We start from the raw sequence: 16,792 nt of genomic DNA, 5'->3' as shown, positions 1-16,792 counted from the left end.
TGTTATGATTACCTGAAAATAATAATAATATATAATAATAATAAATGTAATAATACAGCATGATGATTACCTGAAAATAATAATAATAATATAATATAATGATAATAAATATAATAATAAAGATATGATAATTACCTGAAAATAATAATGATAGTTATATGATAATGATATTAATATAATAGTATATAATGATAATAATATAATGATAATAAATATAATAATCAAGACAGCATTATGATTACCTGAAAATAACAACAACAACAACAACAACAACAACAATAATAATAAGTCAAGTAAATATTCCCGATTTGATGACTATTTCTCCTTTGGAAGTCGACGTATTACATGGAGGGGGATCTGGGCCACCCGGTGTTTGAGACGGAGTTTGGCCGCCTTGCTGTCAACATCTGCTATGGGCGCCATCACCCGCTCAACTGGCTCATGTTCAGTCTCAACGGTGCCGAAATCATCTTCAACCCCTCGGCCACCATTGGGAAGCTCAGGTAATAGCAAGCCACTGCCCCCTTGCTCTCTGGTGCACGTCCGCTCCGGGTTTGCAGTCTGAACATTGAGCCCTTTCCCTTACAACAGTGAATCCTTGTGGCCCATCGAAGCGAGGAATGCCGCCATTGCCAATCACTGCTTCACTTGCGCCATCAACCGCGTCGGAACGGTAAGCCCTCCAGATTCATAATATTTTTTTACTCCCTTTTAAAACATTATTGTTTTATTTATTACAAGCTTGGGTATCCGGTGCCTGGGTTATTTGAAAAAGGGATTGTTTGTTTTGGGGTGTTAGGTAATATCATTTAGTTAATTAGTAACACTATTTATTAGAAAAAAGCCAGTCTTTGATTTCGTTTCTTATTAATGCATACATAATGATGTGGGTGAACTACAGTTCCCAGCATTGTGGGTCAGACCGTCCCAAACAGGCCTGTATGCACAGCTATCATATTGGGTCTGTGTGTCAAGTGTGGTCCAGATCTGTCGTCAACTGGGTTCAGTGCTCTCTGGATAAGGGTGAACTACAACTTTTACAATATATGCCCAAGGCAGTCATCCCCTAACCCTGCCAGTATTAACAGTTGGTCATGTTCTGTCTGTGTGCCAAATTTGGTCCAGATACGATGTTGGCTGGGCTCAGTGCTCTCTTAATGCAGGTGAACTACAACTCCCGAAATCAATATCAATTCCCAAAACTTCCTACGGTATGTTCAGTTGGTTATGGGGCTTCTCTGTGCCAAGTTTGGTCCTGGTCCATTGTCGGTGGGGATCACAGTTTCTCTGGATGCAGGTGAACTACAACTCCCAGATTCCGAGGGCAATAACCCCCAAACTCCACCTGCATTCACAGTTGGACATGTTGGATCTGTGTGCCAAGTTTGGTCCAAATCCATTATTGATGGGGTTGAGAGTGAGAGCAGAAGTGAAGGGAACCTCTGAGAGTGTTCCCCCTTCATAACCTGGGGGTTTGTGTCCAGGATTTCGGGGGTGGACGGATTAGGGTGCACAACGGGACTTTTGGGATCCAGCCACACCCCCCTCAAGGGTCAGAAGGAGCAGCGTACCAACTGAAGTGAGAGTCAGGCGCCTGCAATCAAAGAAAAACCACCTTTGGATGTATTGTCGAAGGCTTTCATGGCCAGAATCACTGGGTTGTTGTAGGATTTTGGGCTATATGGCTATGTTTTAGAAGCGTCCTCTCCTGACGTTTCGCCTGCATCTATGGCAGGCATCCTCAGAGGTTGTGAGATCAGTTGGAAACGTTTCCAACAGACCTGACAACCTCTGAGGATGCCTGTCATAGATGCAGGCAAAACATCAGGAGAGAATGCTTCTAGAACATGGCCATATAGCCTGAAAAACCTACAACAACCCACCTCTGGTTGTTCGCAGTTTTAACCAGCTGTCAATGGGGTGTGTGTTGCTTTGATTCAGTGAAGAAACAAAGGGGGGGGTGGATTCCCCCTCAGGGAAAACCAGGATGTCAAGACAGGTAAGTATGAAAACAAAGGGGAACAGGGACACTTAGAATAGTTAGCTGCAGATAACCTAAGAGAGTACCGTAGTAGTCCACGCTAAGAGTAGTACCTAAGTAGTCCACGCTCTGGTTACATCCCGTATAGACTACTGCAATGCTCTCTATGTGGGGTTGCCTTTGAAGACTGTCCAGAAGCTCCAAATTGTCCTACGAGCGGCAGCCAGGTTGCTAACGGGAGCGAAGCTCAGTGAGCACACGACTCTGTTGCACCAGCTCCACTGGCTGCCAGTTTGCTACTGGGCACAATTCAAAGTGCTGGCTTTGGCCTATAAAGCCCTAAATGGTTCCGGTCTGGCTAACCTATCCAAACGTATCTCTCCTTATGAACCATCTAGGACTTTAAGGACTTTAAGATCATCTGGGGAGGGCCTGCTCTTGATCCTGCCTTCCTCGCAGATGCATTTGGCGGGGATGAGAGACAGGGCCTTCTCAGTGGTGGCCCCTTGGCTATGGAACACTCTTCCCAGGGATATAAGATCGGCTCCCTCCCTTCTAACTTTCCACAAAATGTATAAGTCCTGGCTCTTCAAGCAAGCTTTTACTATTGTAGCATAATTAGACAAAAATGAATACATGGAACGATCGACGATGCAATTGGACAACGATTTTAGTAAGGAGACGCCGAGGATTTTGTTTTTACAGACATTATTGTTCCTTTTATGTTCCATTTTAAATGTTGAATTGTTTTTATAATTGTTTTAACTGCATTTTTGATCATTGTTATGGCATTGAATCGCTGCCGACTGTGAACTGCCTTGAGTTGTCTCTGGCTGAGAAAGGCGGTATATACAAATGCGGTAAATAAATAAATACCGGGGGAGGCATTCAGAAGCTCTGAAGCTGCTCTGAATAAAGTAAACACGGTCAGCGCTGAGGAGAAATTTGTGAAAAAGGGAGTTTCCGATTGTGCGGGACTCTCTGGTATTGTCTGACTTCCCGAGAACAGAGTAAGAAGACGAGTCAGTAAACAAATGCACATTTGGGGGGGAGGTATGTGTGTGTGGATTTGTGTAGTGTGAATCTTGACTAACGTTTCCACAAGAGTGGGTAAACAAAAAGCTGTACGCCCCTCTTGGGAGGTTTCTTTGACAGTATGCATGGGTGAAAAGAAAAAAGAGAAGTTGGAAAGTGGCCACGTTTCGTTGGAATGTGTGTACGTGATGAGATGTGTACACGGCAGTGTGACAAGCTCAGTGTATCTTTACGTCTCTGACTGTCATTCATGGTCACCCGCTTTCCTTCTGTAACTGTATATTGGCATAACATGAGAGGGGGAGGAAGGAGAAAGCAGCTGGATTTTAAAGGGTGCTCAAAATGGCCATTCGGTAACTGTTTGAGACTCAGAGTGGACATTGTTTAAAGAAAGTCTGAAAAAGGCTAAGTTGTGCTGTGGGAAAATTGTGGGATGATAAATTGGGAGCCCCCCGGTGGCGCAGTGGGTTAAACCACTGATCTGCTGAACTTGCTGATCGAAAGGTCACAGGTTCGAATCTGGGGAGTGGTTTGAGCTCCGGCTGTTAGCCCCAGCTTCTGCCAACCTAGCAGTTGGATAACATGCAAATGTGAGTAGATCAATAGGTACCGCCTTGGTGGGAAGGTAACGGCGCTCCATGTAGTCATGCCAGCCACATGACGTTGAGGTTTCTATGGACAACGCCGGCTCTTTGGCTTAGAAATGGAGATGTGCACCACACCCCAGAGTCGGACACGATTGGACTTAATGTCAGGGGAAAACCTTTACCTTTACCTAAATTGGGAGCCCCCAGTGGCGCAGTGGGTTAAACCACTGATCTGCTGAACTTGTTGATCGAAAGGTCACAGGTTCAAATCCAGGGAGTGGCGTGAGCTCCCTCTGTTGGCCCCTGCTTCTGCCAACCTAGCAGTTCAATAATATGCAAATGTGAGTAGATCAGTAGGTACTACTTCTGTGGGAAGGTAACAGCTCTCCATGCAGTCATGCCGGCCACATGACAACGCCGGCTCTTTGGCTTAGAAATGCAAACGTGAGTAGATCAATAGGTATTGCTTCTGCGGGAAGGTAACTGCGCTCCATGCAGTCATGCTGGCCACATAACCTTGGAGGTGTCTACGGACAATGCCAGCTCTTTGGGTTAGAAATGCTAACGTGAGTAGATCAATAGGTACCGCTTCTGCGGAAAGGTAATGGCACTCCATGCAGTCATGCTGGCCACATAACCTTGGAGGTGTCTATGGACAACGCCGGCTCTTTGGCTTAGAACTGCAAATGTGATTAGATCAATAGGTACTGCTTCTGCAGGAAGGTAATGGCACTCCATGCAGTCATGCTGGCCACATAACCTTGGAGGTGTCAACAGACAATGCCGGCTCTTTGGCTTAGAAATTGAGATGAGCACCAACCCCCAGAGTTGGACATGACTGGACTTAATGTCAGGGGAAAACCTTTACCTTTACCTAAATTAATCTTAGTTCTGAAATGCTTAATCCCTGTCCTGTTTTGCTTCATTGTTCCTGTGTCTCTGAAAAGAGGAAGGTACTTTTCTGATTGAGAGGTATAGACATGAAAAATCCTTTTGTAAAAAAAAATAAATACTAATACAGCAGCTTTCTTACAATAATTTCTGATGAAAGGTTGGAAGTCATACAATAGAGATAATGGGAAGAACATGTATCTGGGCAAATTTTGGGTAGATAAGGGTGATGGCTGGCTTGCAGCCCAGATTTGGACATCTGCCCATCCCAGTACATGTCAAATAAGAAACGAAGGGTCTTTGTTCCCCAGAGGAAAGAAAAAAAATGTTTTCAGTCATTTTAAAATCCTGCTGCAATACCCATCATCTCAACCAAAATAGGATCTGCAAGTAAGCAAGTCACAATTTTCCTTTCCTGGTAAGAGAACGTTATTTCCTGTTAAATGGTGCAGGCATCTTGCAGGAAAAAAAAGTGACTGTTTTCTGTGCTCCAAGATGAGTGTGTTTTCAGACTGAGGTTTATATGCAGAGTTCATTTGAGAAGGCTGTGGAATAGTCATGATTTTCATCTGTGTGCTAAATTTAATTTTCTGAAGATGAAAACTCATTTGATAACACAGCCTTGTTCAAAACAACAAAACAATCTGTCTAATAAGGCCCTTGCTTGGAGCACCTTGTTTTCATAACATTGGCATGAATTAGATTGATGTGTTTTAATCTTGTGTTTATGTTCTTGAATGTATGCGTTTAAATGGTTGTAGGGTTCCAATCTCTGTATTTTATGTTGTGTCACATCAATGAGACTATAACGCTTTGTTCTAGAGAGATTGCCAAAGTTTTTAAGGAGAAGAAAAATAAAATATGTTTTCAGACAGTGCATTTTAAAATTCCAAACTGGACAAGGATCTTTCCGGAGTGCTTTGAATGCAATTTTCCTGCTTCTTGGCAGGGGGTTGGACTGAATGGCCCATGAGGTCTCTTCCAACTATGATTCTATGATTCTATAAATCCATTTCTTTTGAAAATTTAAGACAGAGATTGTGCAGTTTGATGAGGTTTTCTCATGTTTTTGTGGTGGAGTCGGTTGGGAGATGACATTTTAAACTCAGGAACCACAATCATGTTATCAAGAAAGTATTCTTATATACAAATGCCGTACATTGCTTAAGCTTGTGATTTATCATATGGGTCCCACTCACATGAGCAGGATGTTTAGAAGTCTGGAATATGAGAATACAATATTGGAACTTAAATGTTTCAATTATAGCTTTTCTCTTCTTTTGAACTTGTGGCCTCTACCTTGCTTAAAGGTGATACTGATTCAAACAATATACTATCTTCATTCATGAATTTCGGTGGTCCACTATTTAAACCCATTTGATCTTATAGTTACTGTCAAACAGAGATTTGCCTGTGGTGCTTCTCCAGAAGAGGGAGATCTATGCTCTGGCTGTACATGATTTAAACAGTTTCCTTCTTTTCTTTTGGATATATGAGGTTACTTACTTACTTACTTACTTACTTAGATGACCCCTCGTTGTCTGAGTAGGATTGTCTTCCAAGGTCAGTGTCCTGGCAGTGGGCCTGTAGGTGACTGTGGAGCCCTATTCTTGATCTGCATCTTCTCCCGCAGTGAGGGCACCGGTTTCTAGGTGGAAGGCGGTCCCGGTCTGGGTTGGCTTGATGCGCCTTCCTCTTGGCACGTTTCTCTCTTTTGCCCTCCATTTGTGCCTCTTCAAATTCTGCAGCATTGCTGGTCACAGCTGACCTCCAGCTGGAGCGCTCAAGGGCCAGGGCTTCCCAGTACTCAGTTTCTATTCCAGAGTTTTTAAGGTTAGCTTTGACCCCATCTTTAAATCTTTTTTCCTGTCCTCCAACATTACGTTTTCCGTTTTTGAGTTCGGAGTAGAGCAACTGCTTTGGGGGACGGTGATTGGGCATTCGGACAATGTGGCTGGTCCAGCGGAGTTGATGGCGGAGGACCATCGCTTCGATGCTGGTGGTGTTTGCTTCTTCCAGCACACTGACATTTGTCTGCTTGTCTTCCCAAGAGATTTGCAGGATTTTCCAGAGGCAGCGCTGATGGAATCGTTCCAGGAGTTGCATGTGACATCTGTAGACTGTCCATGTCTCGCAGGCATATAGCAGGGTTGGAAGGACAATAGCTTTATAAACAAGCACCTTGGTATCCCTACGGACGTCCTGGTCCTCAAACTCTGCTTCAGTCGGAAAAAAGCTGCACTCGCAGAGCTCAGACGGTGTTGTACTTCAGTGTTAATGTTGACTTTTGTGGAGAGGTGGCTGCCAAGGTAGCAGAAATGGTCAACATTTTCTAATGTTACACCATTAAGCGGTTTAATGTATTATATTTTATTTTGCTTTATCTAAATCACGGGTCATTTGACTCTAATCAGCCCCCTTCTACTAGGGGCATCTGCATTAAGGCTCCTAAGGTCCCAAAAGAATCCTACAGCTAGGCCCAAATGACACTGATAGTGGTTCCCCTGAAAAGGGCAATTGAAACCTTACAGCTTGTCTCAAGCATGTGACATGGTTACAGCCAGCCTGAAGGAGGCCAAGGCTAGACCCTGCACGAGAAGTTCAGGCTGGCCAAAGAGGATGCCCGCCTGCGAGCACTCTAATAGAAAGGGGACAGTGTCACCAGGAGAACCTCTCCTTGCTACCAAAGTTGAAAGTGAACATGGAACACAAAGCAGATCAGAAGAGAAGATAGAAGTGCTTTGGGAGCAACAACAGGAAGCCTGGCAAGGCCACAGACCTAGCCCAGCATTTTGAAAAATAAAGTCTAAAACAGAAAACATGGGAGGCCTCCTGTCTGCAGGCAGAGCTGCAATTGGCACAGCACAAAGCAGGCCACCTAGCAAAAGCAGGACATTGAGGAGAAGATTGAATAGCTGAAGGAAGTCCTCTGAGAACGAGTTGCAGAAGAGCCTAGTGGAGGAGGAGATATGCATCCTCAAGGTAAACTTTGAAACGCCTCCTGTCATGATTGCTAGCCCATGCAATACAACTGACACAAAGCACATGGCCATGGGTCATTGAGCCAAAAGAAAGGAAAGGAAAGGAATTCCTGTTTTCTGAGGGCCACAGAAACACTTGGCCAGGGTACAGCTAGTTTTATATATATAAGGTAAAGGTAAAGGTAGTCCCCTGACCTTAAGTCCAGTCGTGTCCAACTCTGGGGTGTGGTGCCCATCTCCATTTCTAAGTCGAAGAGCCAGCATTGTCCGTAGACACCTCCAAGGTCATGTGGCTGGCATGACTGCATGGAGCGCCGTTACCTTCCCGCCAGAGCGGTACCTATTGAGCTACTCACATTTGCATGTTTTCGAACTGCTAGATTGGCAGAAGCTAGGGCTGACAGCGGAAGCTCACTCCGCTCCCCAGATTCGAACCTGCGACCTTTCGATCAACAAGCTCAGCAGCTCAGTGCTTTAACCCACTGCGCCACCGGGGGCTCCCTTTATATATATAACTATATAATATTTAATATATAAAACATTTACATTTATACAAACACACATATTACATAAAAGTAAGTGTGTGTGTGTGTGTGTGTGTGTGTATATATATATATATATATATATATATATATATATACATGGATAGATATAAATCTGTCCGTCCGTCCGTCCGGACAGATGGCAAGCTGTTTAACCTCAGCAGACTGAAAGCCAAAACCAAGGTTACAACAACATCTGATGTAGAACTCCAGTATGCTGATGACAATGTCGTCTGTGCGCATTCAGAAGAAGATCTACAAGCCACTCTAAACACCTTCGCAGAAGCATACACAAAGCTTGGCTTGTCATTGGACATTGAGAAAACCAAAGTGCTGTTCCAGCAGTCACCAGCCACCCCCTCCCCAATGCCAGAGATACAGCTTAATGGTGTAACATTAGAAAATGTTGACCATTTCCGCTCCCTTGGCAGCCACCTCTCCACCAAAGTCAACATCGACAGTGAAATACAACACCGCCTGAGCTCTGCGAGTGCGCATGCCTGGCTAAGAGGAAGCAACTCTGTTCCTGACGCTCCGGAGAAACAAATGAAAATAAATGTCCAGAGCCTGAGATAAGTACTAATTAACAGTCAGATAAAAGATAACTCTGCATAAGAGGCCCCCACAGCTGATGAACTTTCTCTTTATAGTATAAACATTGGGGGAAAAGAGACTTTATCAAGTAAGCATAAAACCGGGAAGGCAGCCAAAAATGGCGTCCAAACGGGAGCTGCAAAACATTCAACAAACGATTACAGAGCTATCTGACTCTCTGAATTCAAAGGTTGACTTGCTATTGGAACAAATGAAGACAATAGAACAAGATAACAAAATAATTAAGAAAAAGCTCAAACAGACTGAGAAAAAATCACAGCATAACCAGGAAGAAATTGCAGCTTTAAGACTTAAAGTGGCTGAGCTTTCAGACAGGCAAAGAAGAAAGAATTTAAGACTGTCAGGCTTCCCAGAACAGATACCTGCAGAAAAGCTAGAAGCGGAATTAATATCATGGTTTCAAGGATTAAACTTGGAAATAACGCAAACTCAAATCGAAAGAGTGCACAGAGCTTTTCGCCAAGCAAGTGGGGGAGGTGTTAAAGACATCCTAATTGCCTTTACTTCAGAACGAAAAACGGAGGAAGTGTTTAAACATCTTAGAAAAAACAGAGACTTATTATACAAAGGAAAAAAAATAATTCCAAAACATGACTTGTCTCCTGAATCTTTGAAGATAAAAGCTCTCCTAAAACCATATGCAGACAGTTTGTTTGCTCATGGAATAAAGTTTTCCTGGGTGTTACCAATGGCCATTCTGGCCTATAAAGATAAGGAAAAATATATTGCAAGAACTCCAGAGCAAGCCCAGAGAATGCTGGAAAAATTGGGTATTCCCTCAATACCAGAAACAGAGAAAAAAGGAGAAGTAAGCAAGTCAGAAGAAGGAGAGGAAGATGAAGATGAAGATGAAAATCAAACTGTTACAGAAGGATAACTAGTAACTGGATTAACAAGAACTTCAAAATGAACATGGACTACAACATTATTATAAGTACTAACTCTGACTTGGGACTAAGTATGGGGGGAAGTAAGGGTGAAAGTAACTTTTGCTTTTTTCTTTATCTGGAGAAAAAGATAAAGATTCCTATCGGAAGTTGTTTTTGGAACCTTTTCATAAGATGATTGTAGGGTTGATGGGTTGTAATATTGGTATAAGAAAACTAGCATATATGGAGGGAAGGGGGTTGAAGGCGGGGTCATACAAAGGGTAAAAAACAATGAAGTAATGGGACGGACTGGACTAATAATAAATAAACAGGAGATGGAACAGGGGGCGTAGTACTCCAAGAAATCTCAAATGAAAGGAAAGATAGATTTCCTTAAAAAAACATTTGAGAAGGGGGAAGGGGCAACCACAGTTATAAGACAAGGGATAATAGCAGATGAAAAGCCACAAATAGACAAAGATAATGGGTGATAATTTGAAAATGTGTTTTTTTAATACAAACGGAATGGCTTCGGATTTGAAGCGCTCAAGAATAGCACAGTTAGTAAGGAAATTGCATTGCAACGTCCTCTGTTTACAGGAAACCCACAAACATAAAAAAGATAGCAAACAATTAATAAATATACCAGGTTGGAGGGTGATAGCAGAAGCGAGGGGTACAAATAAAGCCAGAGGAGTAGCAATAGCAATGAAAAACTCATTAAATTTGGAAATATTAGAAACAACAATAGATAAAGAAGGGAGATATATAGTGTTGATATGTAAAATAAATGGCAGGAAATATACAATAGGTAATGTATATGGTCCAAATAAAGGACAAAAGAAATACTTTAGAAAGTGGTTCAAGAAAGTACAAGAAATCTATCAAGGGGAGCTAATAGTTGGAGGAGACTTTAACATGGACCTTAGAAATAATAAAAAACTTTTAAAAGAATGGAAGTTGGAGGATGTATTTGAAGGAAATTCTATAAATCAAAAGCCAACATACTTCTCAAATAGTCATAAATGTTTCACATGGATAGACTACATATTAATAAAAAACACTAACAGGTCTAGAATTCTAAATACAGAAACACAACCAATCTGGATTTCAGACCATGCGCCTATTATAGTGGAGTTAAAGCTAGATGAGCCAGATGAAACAGAGGTAATAAAAACTTGGAGATATAAAAATTTGATAATCAAGACAGAAAAACTTAAAAAAGAACTATTAGAAGAGATAAAAAACTATTTCAAGGAAAATAGAGGATCAGCAAGTATAGAAGTAGTCTGGGATGCTGCAAAAGCAGTTATTAGGGGTTATTGCATAGCAAAAGAAGTGGCAGTAAAGAAACGGCAAGATAAAGAAAGAAAAATAATGGTTAAAGAAATAGAGGAAACACAAAAGCTATTGCAAAGTAAATACCAAGTGCAGGTGAAACTAAAGTTAGAAAAATTAAAGAAACAATTAGAAGAAATGGATAATTTGGATTTGTGGAGAAAGGAGATATTTCTTAAAAATAATTTTCAAAGACAAAATACAAATACAATGAAAAAATTGGCTAACTATTTGAAAAATGCGAAAGAGAAAGGAAGAGTCACCCAGTTAAAGAATAAATATAATAAAAAGGTAAATTCAAATAAGGAAATAAGAGAAGTATTTGAAGATTTCTACCAAGGCCTATATAGAAAACAAATACATGGAGAAAAGTTTAATGAAAATATACCAAAGATATTAGATAGAGAGGACAATAGGAAACTAGGAGCAGAAATAACATATCAAGAAATAGAGCAGGTGATTGATACACTGAAAAATGCAAAATCCCCGGGATGCGATGGGTACACTGCAGAGTTTTACAAAGATACGAAAGAAATAATAATCCCAGAATTGAAGGATTTATTTAATAGTATAATGATAGGAGGAAAGCCCCCAGACACATGGAGAGAATCAGAGATAATAACAGTGAGAAAGAGCGGGAAAGATCCAGAAGACCCTAATTCATTTAGACCCATTAGCCTCCTAAATCAGGATTACAAAATATTCACGAAAATATTAGTCAACAGAATAGAAGGGATTATAAGTAAAATAGTAAAGGACGATCAATACGGATTTATAAAAGGTAGAAACATCGCACATCCTATAAGAAATGTATTAAACATTCTTAATCATAACAAAAAAAGAAAATTTGCACTCTTAAAGTTAGACATATACAAAGCTTTCGATTCACTAAACCATGATTATCTGTTGCAATTAATGGGTAACTACGGATTTGACATTTCATTTACTAAAATAATAAAAGAGTTATATAGTAATATGAGAGCAAGAATAAGAGTAAATGAAGGACTAACAAAATTCTTGAAAATAGAAAGAGGAGTAAAACAAGGCTGCCCTCTATCTCCGCTGTTATTTGCATTAGCAATGGAACCTCTGGCAGACAGAATACGAAACAATGGCAGGATAAAGGGTTATCAGATTAAGAACGAAGAACTGAAGATAAATCTTTATGCGGATGACATTTTATTAATAATGGAAAACCCAATAGAAGCAATAAGGGAAATACAAATAATTCTAAAAGATTTTGAAAGATACTCAGGATTGAAAGTCAACATGAGCAAATCAGAAATGCTTATATACAATATGGGGAAAAAGGAGCAGAAGGCGCTGCAGACAAAAATGGGAGAAATAAAAATAATAAGAAATAGAATAAAATATTTAGGCATTACTATTACAAAAGAAATAACCAAGTTAAAAGTGGCCAACTATAGGGCAATATGGAAAAAAATTCAGGAAAAAATAAAAGCCTGGAGGGATAAGCAATTAAGTATCCCACGGAAAATACAAGCTCTGAAAATGTGCATAATTCCCAAATTACTTTATCTTTTCCAAACTTTATCAATAAAAATAGAATATAAACAATTAAAAGAATGGGACAACACTTTGAGAGAATGGATATATGGGAAAAAGAGAAACAGAATAATGAAAAAGATTCAATATACCCCAAAGAGAATTCTTGGATGGGGGTTTCCAAACCTACAATGTTATTATGAGGCTTTCCAATTAAGAGCACTACTAGAAATAAGTTTAAAGGGAGAAGATAAATGGATAAAAGTAGAGAATGAAATAAATCTAGGATGGGGAAAATACGGGCTATACACCAGAGATATTAACAAAATAAAGGAAAATCTAACAGGGCCAAGAAAGGTAGCATATGACTGTTGGCAAAAATGGCAAAAACTATGGGCATATAAAATATCAGGAAAGACCCCTATTAAGAGCATGGGACTCCCCGAAAGGTTAGCAAATAACTTAGAAGAAAAGGGATTAAGGAGGGTACAAGATATGTGGAAACAAGATGGAGAGATAATTAATTGGCCAGAATTTTTGGAAAAGGGGGGGGAAGAAAATTGGTTAAAATTAAGAGGGATTTGGGAAAAAGTAAAAAAAGAGGGTGCAAAACCCACTGAAGAACTAAAGGTAGATAAATTGCTAAATGCAAGAGAAAAGACAAGTAAAGGAACAGTGGCAAAAATATATAATTTAATGGTAGAAGATAAAGAGTTTATGATTAGAGCAATAAGTAATAAATGGATTGGAGTTAAATCATTACAGACAAGAGAAATAGAGGAAATAATTAGGAACATGAATAAAATAAAAATAGAAAAATATAATGAATTAGAAAAAAAGATGATATTAAGATGGTATAGAACTCCTGAACAATTGGCTTATATGTTAAAAGGAAAGAATTCGAAGTGTTGGCATTGTAATAAAGAAAAAGGTACCTATTCACACATGTGGTGGGAGTGTTCTGAAATAAAAAAATTCTGGCAAATCATACAAGTAAAAATTCAGGAGATATTCCAGATAAGAATTCAAATTAATAATGATTTGCTACTTTGGGGAGTGTTGGATCATCCGAGTATAATAATTAATTGCCAGGAGTTATTTAAGGTAACAATAAGAGCAGCCAATGCAGTGATTGCCAGAGGATGGAAAGACAAATCGAAATGGACGTTAACTAATTGGAATGATTATATGTACGACCAAGTGCTGTTAGACATTACGGGAATTATGACCAACCAAACACTAAGAATGGACAAAGAAAAGATTATTACAAATAGATGGAAGGTCTACTTCAACTGGGTGAAAAATGGAGGAGCCAACGATCACATCAAAGAAAAAACACAAAGACTCTACCAGTGGCTGGATCTGCAAGATTAGCTAGAAATACACTGTGGTTGAAGAGGGAGGGAGGGAGGGTGGGAGGGAGGGAGGGAGAGGGAGGGAAGGTGGAGATAAGGTAATATACACCAGTGTAAATTAGTATAATATCTTTAATATTTGTTGAATTATTTAGGTTTTATATGTGTAACACTTGGAATTTGGCTTACTGATCTGTGTGTATATTATAATAAAAAAAAAAGAAAAAAAAAAAAAAAACACCGCCTGAGCTCTGCGAGTGCAGCATTTTCCCGAATGAAGCAGAGAGTGTTTGAGGACCGGGACATCCGTAGGGATACCAAGGTGCTTGTCTATAAAGCTATTGTCCTCCCAACCCTGCTATATGCCTGTCTACAGACGTCACATGCAACTCCTGGAACGATTCCATCAGCGCTGCCTCCGGAAAATCCTGCAAATCTCTTGGGAAGACAGGCGGATAAACGTCAGTGTGCTGGAAGAAGCAAAGACCACCAGCACTGAAGCAATGGTCCTCTGCCATCAACTCCGCTGGGCCGGCCACATTGTCTGGATGCCTGACCACCGTCTCCCAAAGCAGTTGCTCTACTCTGAACTTAAGAATGGAAAACGGAACATTGGTGGACAGGAAAAGAGATTTAAAGATGGCCTCAAAGCCAACCTTAAAATCTCTGGCATAGACACTGAGAACTGGGAAGCCCTGGCCCTTGAGCGCTCCAGCTGGAGGTCAGCTGTGACCAGCAGTGCTGCAGAATTCGAGGAGGCATGAGTGGAGGGTGAAAGAGAGAAACGTGCCAGGAGGAAGGCGCGTCAAGCCAACCCCGACTGGGACCACCTTCCACCTGGAAACCAATGCCTTCACTATGGGAGAAGATGCGGGTCAAGAATAGGGCTCCACAACCACCTACGAATCCACAAGGAAACCCATCATGGAAGGCCATCTTACTCGTCCAACGAGGGATCGCCTAAGTAAGTAAGATATAAATATACATTCAAAATTGGAAAGGGAGGTTTCCGAGCAGGCCTAATACATATTCCAACCGTAAACCCTTAAACTGGCAATCAAAATCCAATATTCACACCTTATGTTCACTTTGATATTTTTCTGTTTCTTTCCTATTATTGTTATTATTATTATTAGTTTTCTCTGTTTTTCAACCCTAGGAGCTTTTTCCAAATCCTTTCACGTCTGGAGACGGTGAACCCGGTATGTCCCTTTTTAATATAAAGATATATAATATAATACAATATAAGTAATCTATATTCAATATATTCATATAATCATATTTATAAGAAATACATATTTTAAAAGAAATATATCTTGTACTATATTTATATGTATATATATTTAGAATTCGTCTAATGTATATATATATGTGTGTGTGTGTATGTATTTAAAATTTCTACTACAATATCTATTTGTATATATATATATATTTACAGAATATATATGGAATTATATTTTAAATGAAATATATATTACAAATAAAAATATGTATATATATTTACAGTATATATATGTGTATCCACCTATTTCTATTTTATAAGAAATATACATTTGAAAAGAAATGAAAACATAGCAATAGATATTTCTGTATATATTTATAAAATGTAAATATATCTAAATAGCTATTTGGAAAGAAATATATTTCCATATGTGTGGGGGTGTGTATATCTCTATATCCTGAATATATATATATATATATATATATATATTCAGGATATAGAGATATACACACTATACACACACACACATATGGAAATATATATCTTTCCAAATAGCTATTTAGACATATTTACATTTTATAAATATATACAGAAATATCTATTGCTGTTTTCATTTTATATATATATATATATATATATATATATGTGTGTGTGTGTGTGTGTGTGTGTGTGTGTGTGTGTATATATATATATAAGATATAGAGATATACGTACTATATATCCTTTAATATATATATATAAATATATATATAGAGAGAGGGGGGTATTTCTTGTAAAAATCTAAATATAAACATTTCTTTTAACACACACATACATATATTTACAGGATATAGAGATATACACACATATATTTCCTTTAATAAATATATATTTCATATATATATATATATATATATATATATATATATATATAATCGTGTCGGGAGTGACTCCTGGTGTGAGAGAATTGGCCGTCTGCAAGGACGTTGCCCAGGGGACGCCTGGATGATTTGATGTTTTTATCATCCTTGTGGGAGGCTTCTCTCATGTCTCCGCATGAGGAGCTGGAGCTGATAGAGGGAGCTCATCTCCCTCTCCCCGGATTCGAACCTGTGACCTGTTGGTATTCAGTCCTGCCGGCACAGAGGTTTAACCCACTGCGCCACCGGGGGCTATATATATATACATACATACACACATATTTATATTTTGAAGGAAATATAATTAAAATAAAATATATTTCCTGTTATATATATATCTGTGTGTGTGTGTCATTTCTTGTGAATATATATATATATATATACATATATATAAAATTTTACATATATATATGTATATATATACATACAGAATACATATACACATATACATATATATACATTTTTATGTTTAAAAATAAATATTTATAATTTTAAAATACCTTTCTATCTATATATCTCAAACTCCTATTGAAACAAATGACTTATTTAATTTCCTGTTTCTGTAAGCCCATCGGGATTTTGGGTATTTCTATGGCTCCAGCTACGTCTCCGCTCCGGACGGGAGCCGAACTCCGGGCCTTTCCCAGACCCAAGATGGCCTCCTTGTTGTGGAAGTCGACCTCAATCTCTGCAGACAAGTGGCTGACAAGTGGAATTTCAAGGTATTTTTTGTGTGTATTCCAAGATGGCACCTCCACAGATTGATGGACTGGGCCATCGTTTGGTATACAGCTTCCTCATAATCCAACTTAGATATTGATGGGCTTTGAGGGGTATAACTCATAGAGCATGATGAGAAAATATGTATGTTTTGAACAAATGGACAAACATTACCAACACAGAGATGTCCACCTTGGAACCTATTTTCCCATCATCTTCTATGGGTTTCCCCCCTTCAAAGCTCATCAATA

General features: G+C 39.4%; 1 protein-coding gene across 1 annotated transcript in view; it reads left to right on the top strand.

Annotated features, from left to right (window-relative positions):
* UPB1 (beta-ureidopropionase 1) overlaps positions 1-16,792 on the top strand; it is a 28,067-nt gene that overhangs the window by 10,273 nt on the left and 1,002 nt on the right. Inside the window, exons 6-9 of the mRNA XM_060785235.2 lie at positions 334-503; positions 592-673; positions 14,860-14,902; positions 16,389-16,543. Of these exons, the coding sequence (XP_060641218.2) occupies positions 334-503; positions 592-673; positions 14,860-14,902; positions 16,389-16,543 (450 nt within the window). The remainder of the gene's footprint in view (positions 1-333; positions 504-591; positions 674-14,859; positions 14,903-16,388; positions 16,544-16,792) is intronic.

The sequence above is a fragment of the Anolis sagrei genome, chromosome X, assembly GCF_037176765.1.
Source record: "Anolis sagrei isolate rAnoSag1 chromosome X, rAnoSag1.mat, whole genome shotgun sequence".
NCBI lineage: Eukaryota > Metazoa > Chordata > Lepidosauria > Squamata > Dactyloidae > Anolis > Anolis sagrei.
The sequence above is the reverse complement of the archived record's forward strand: the minus strand, read 5'-3'. Positions and strand labels throughout refer to the sequence as shown.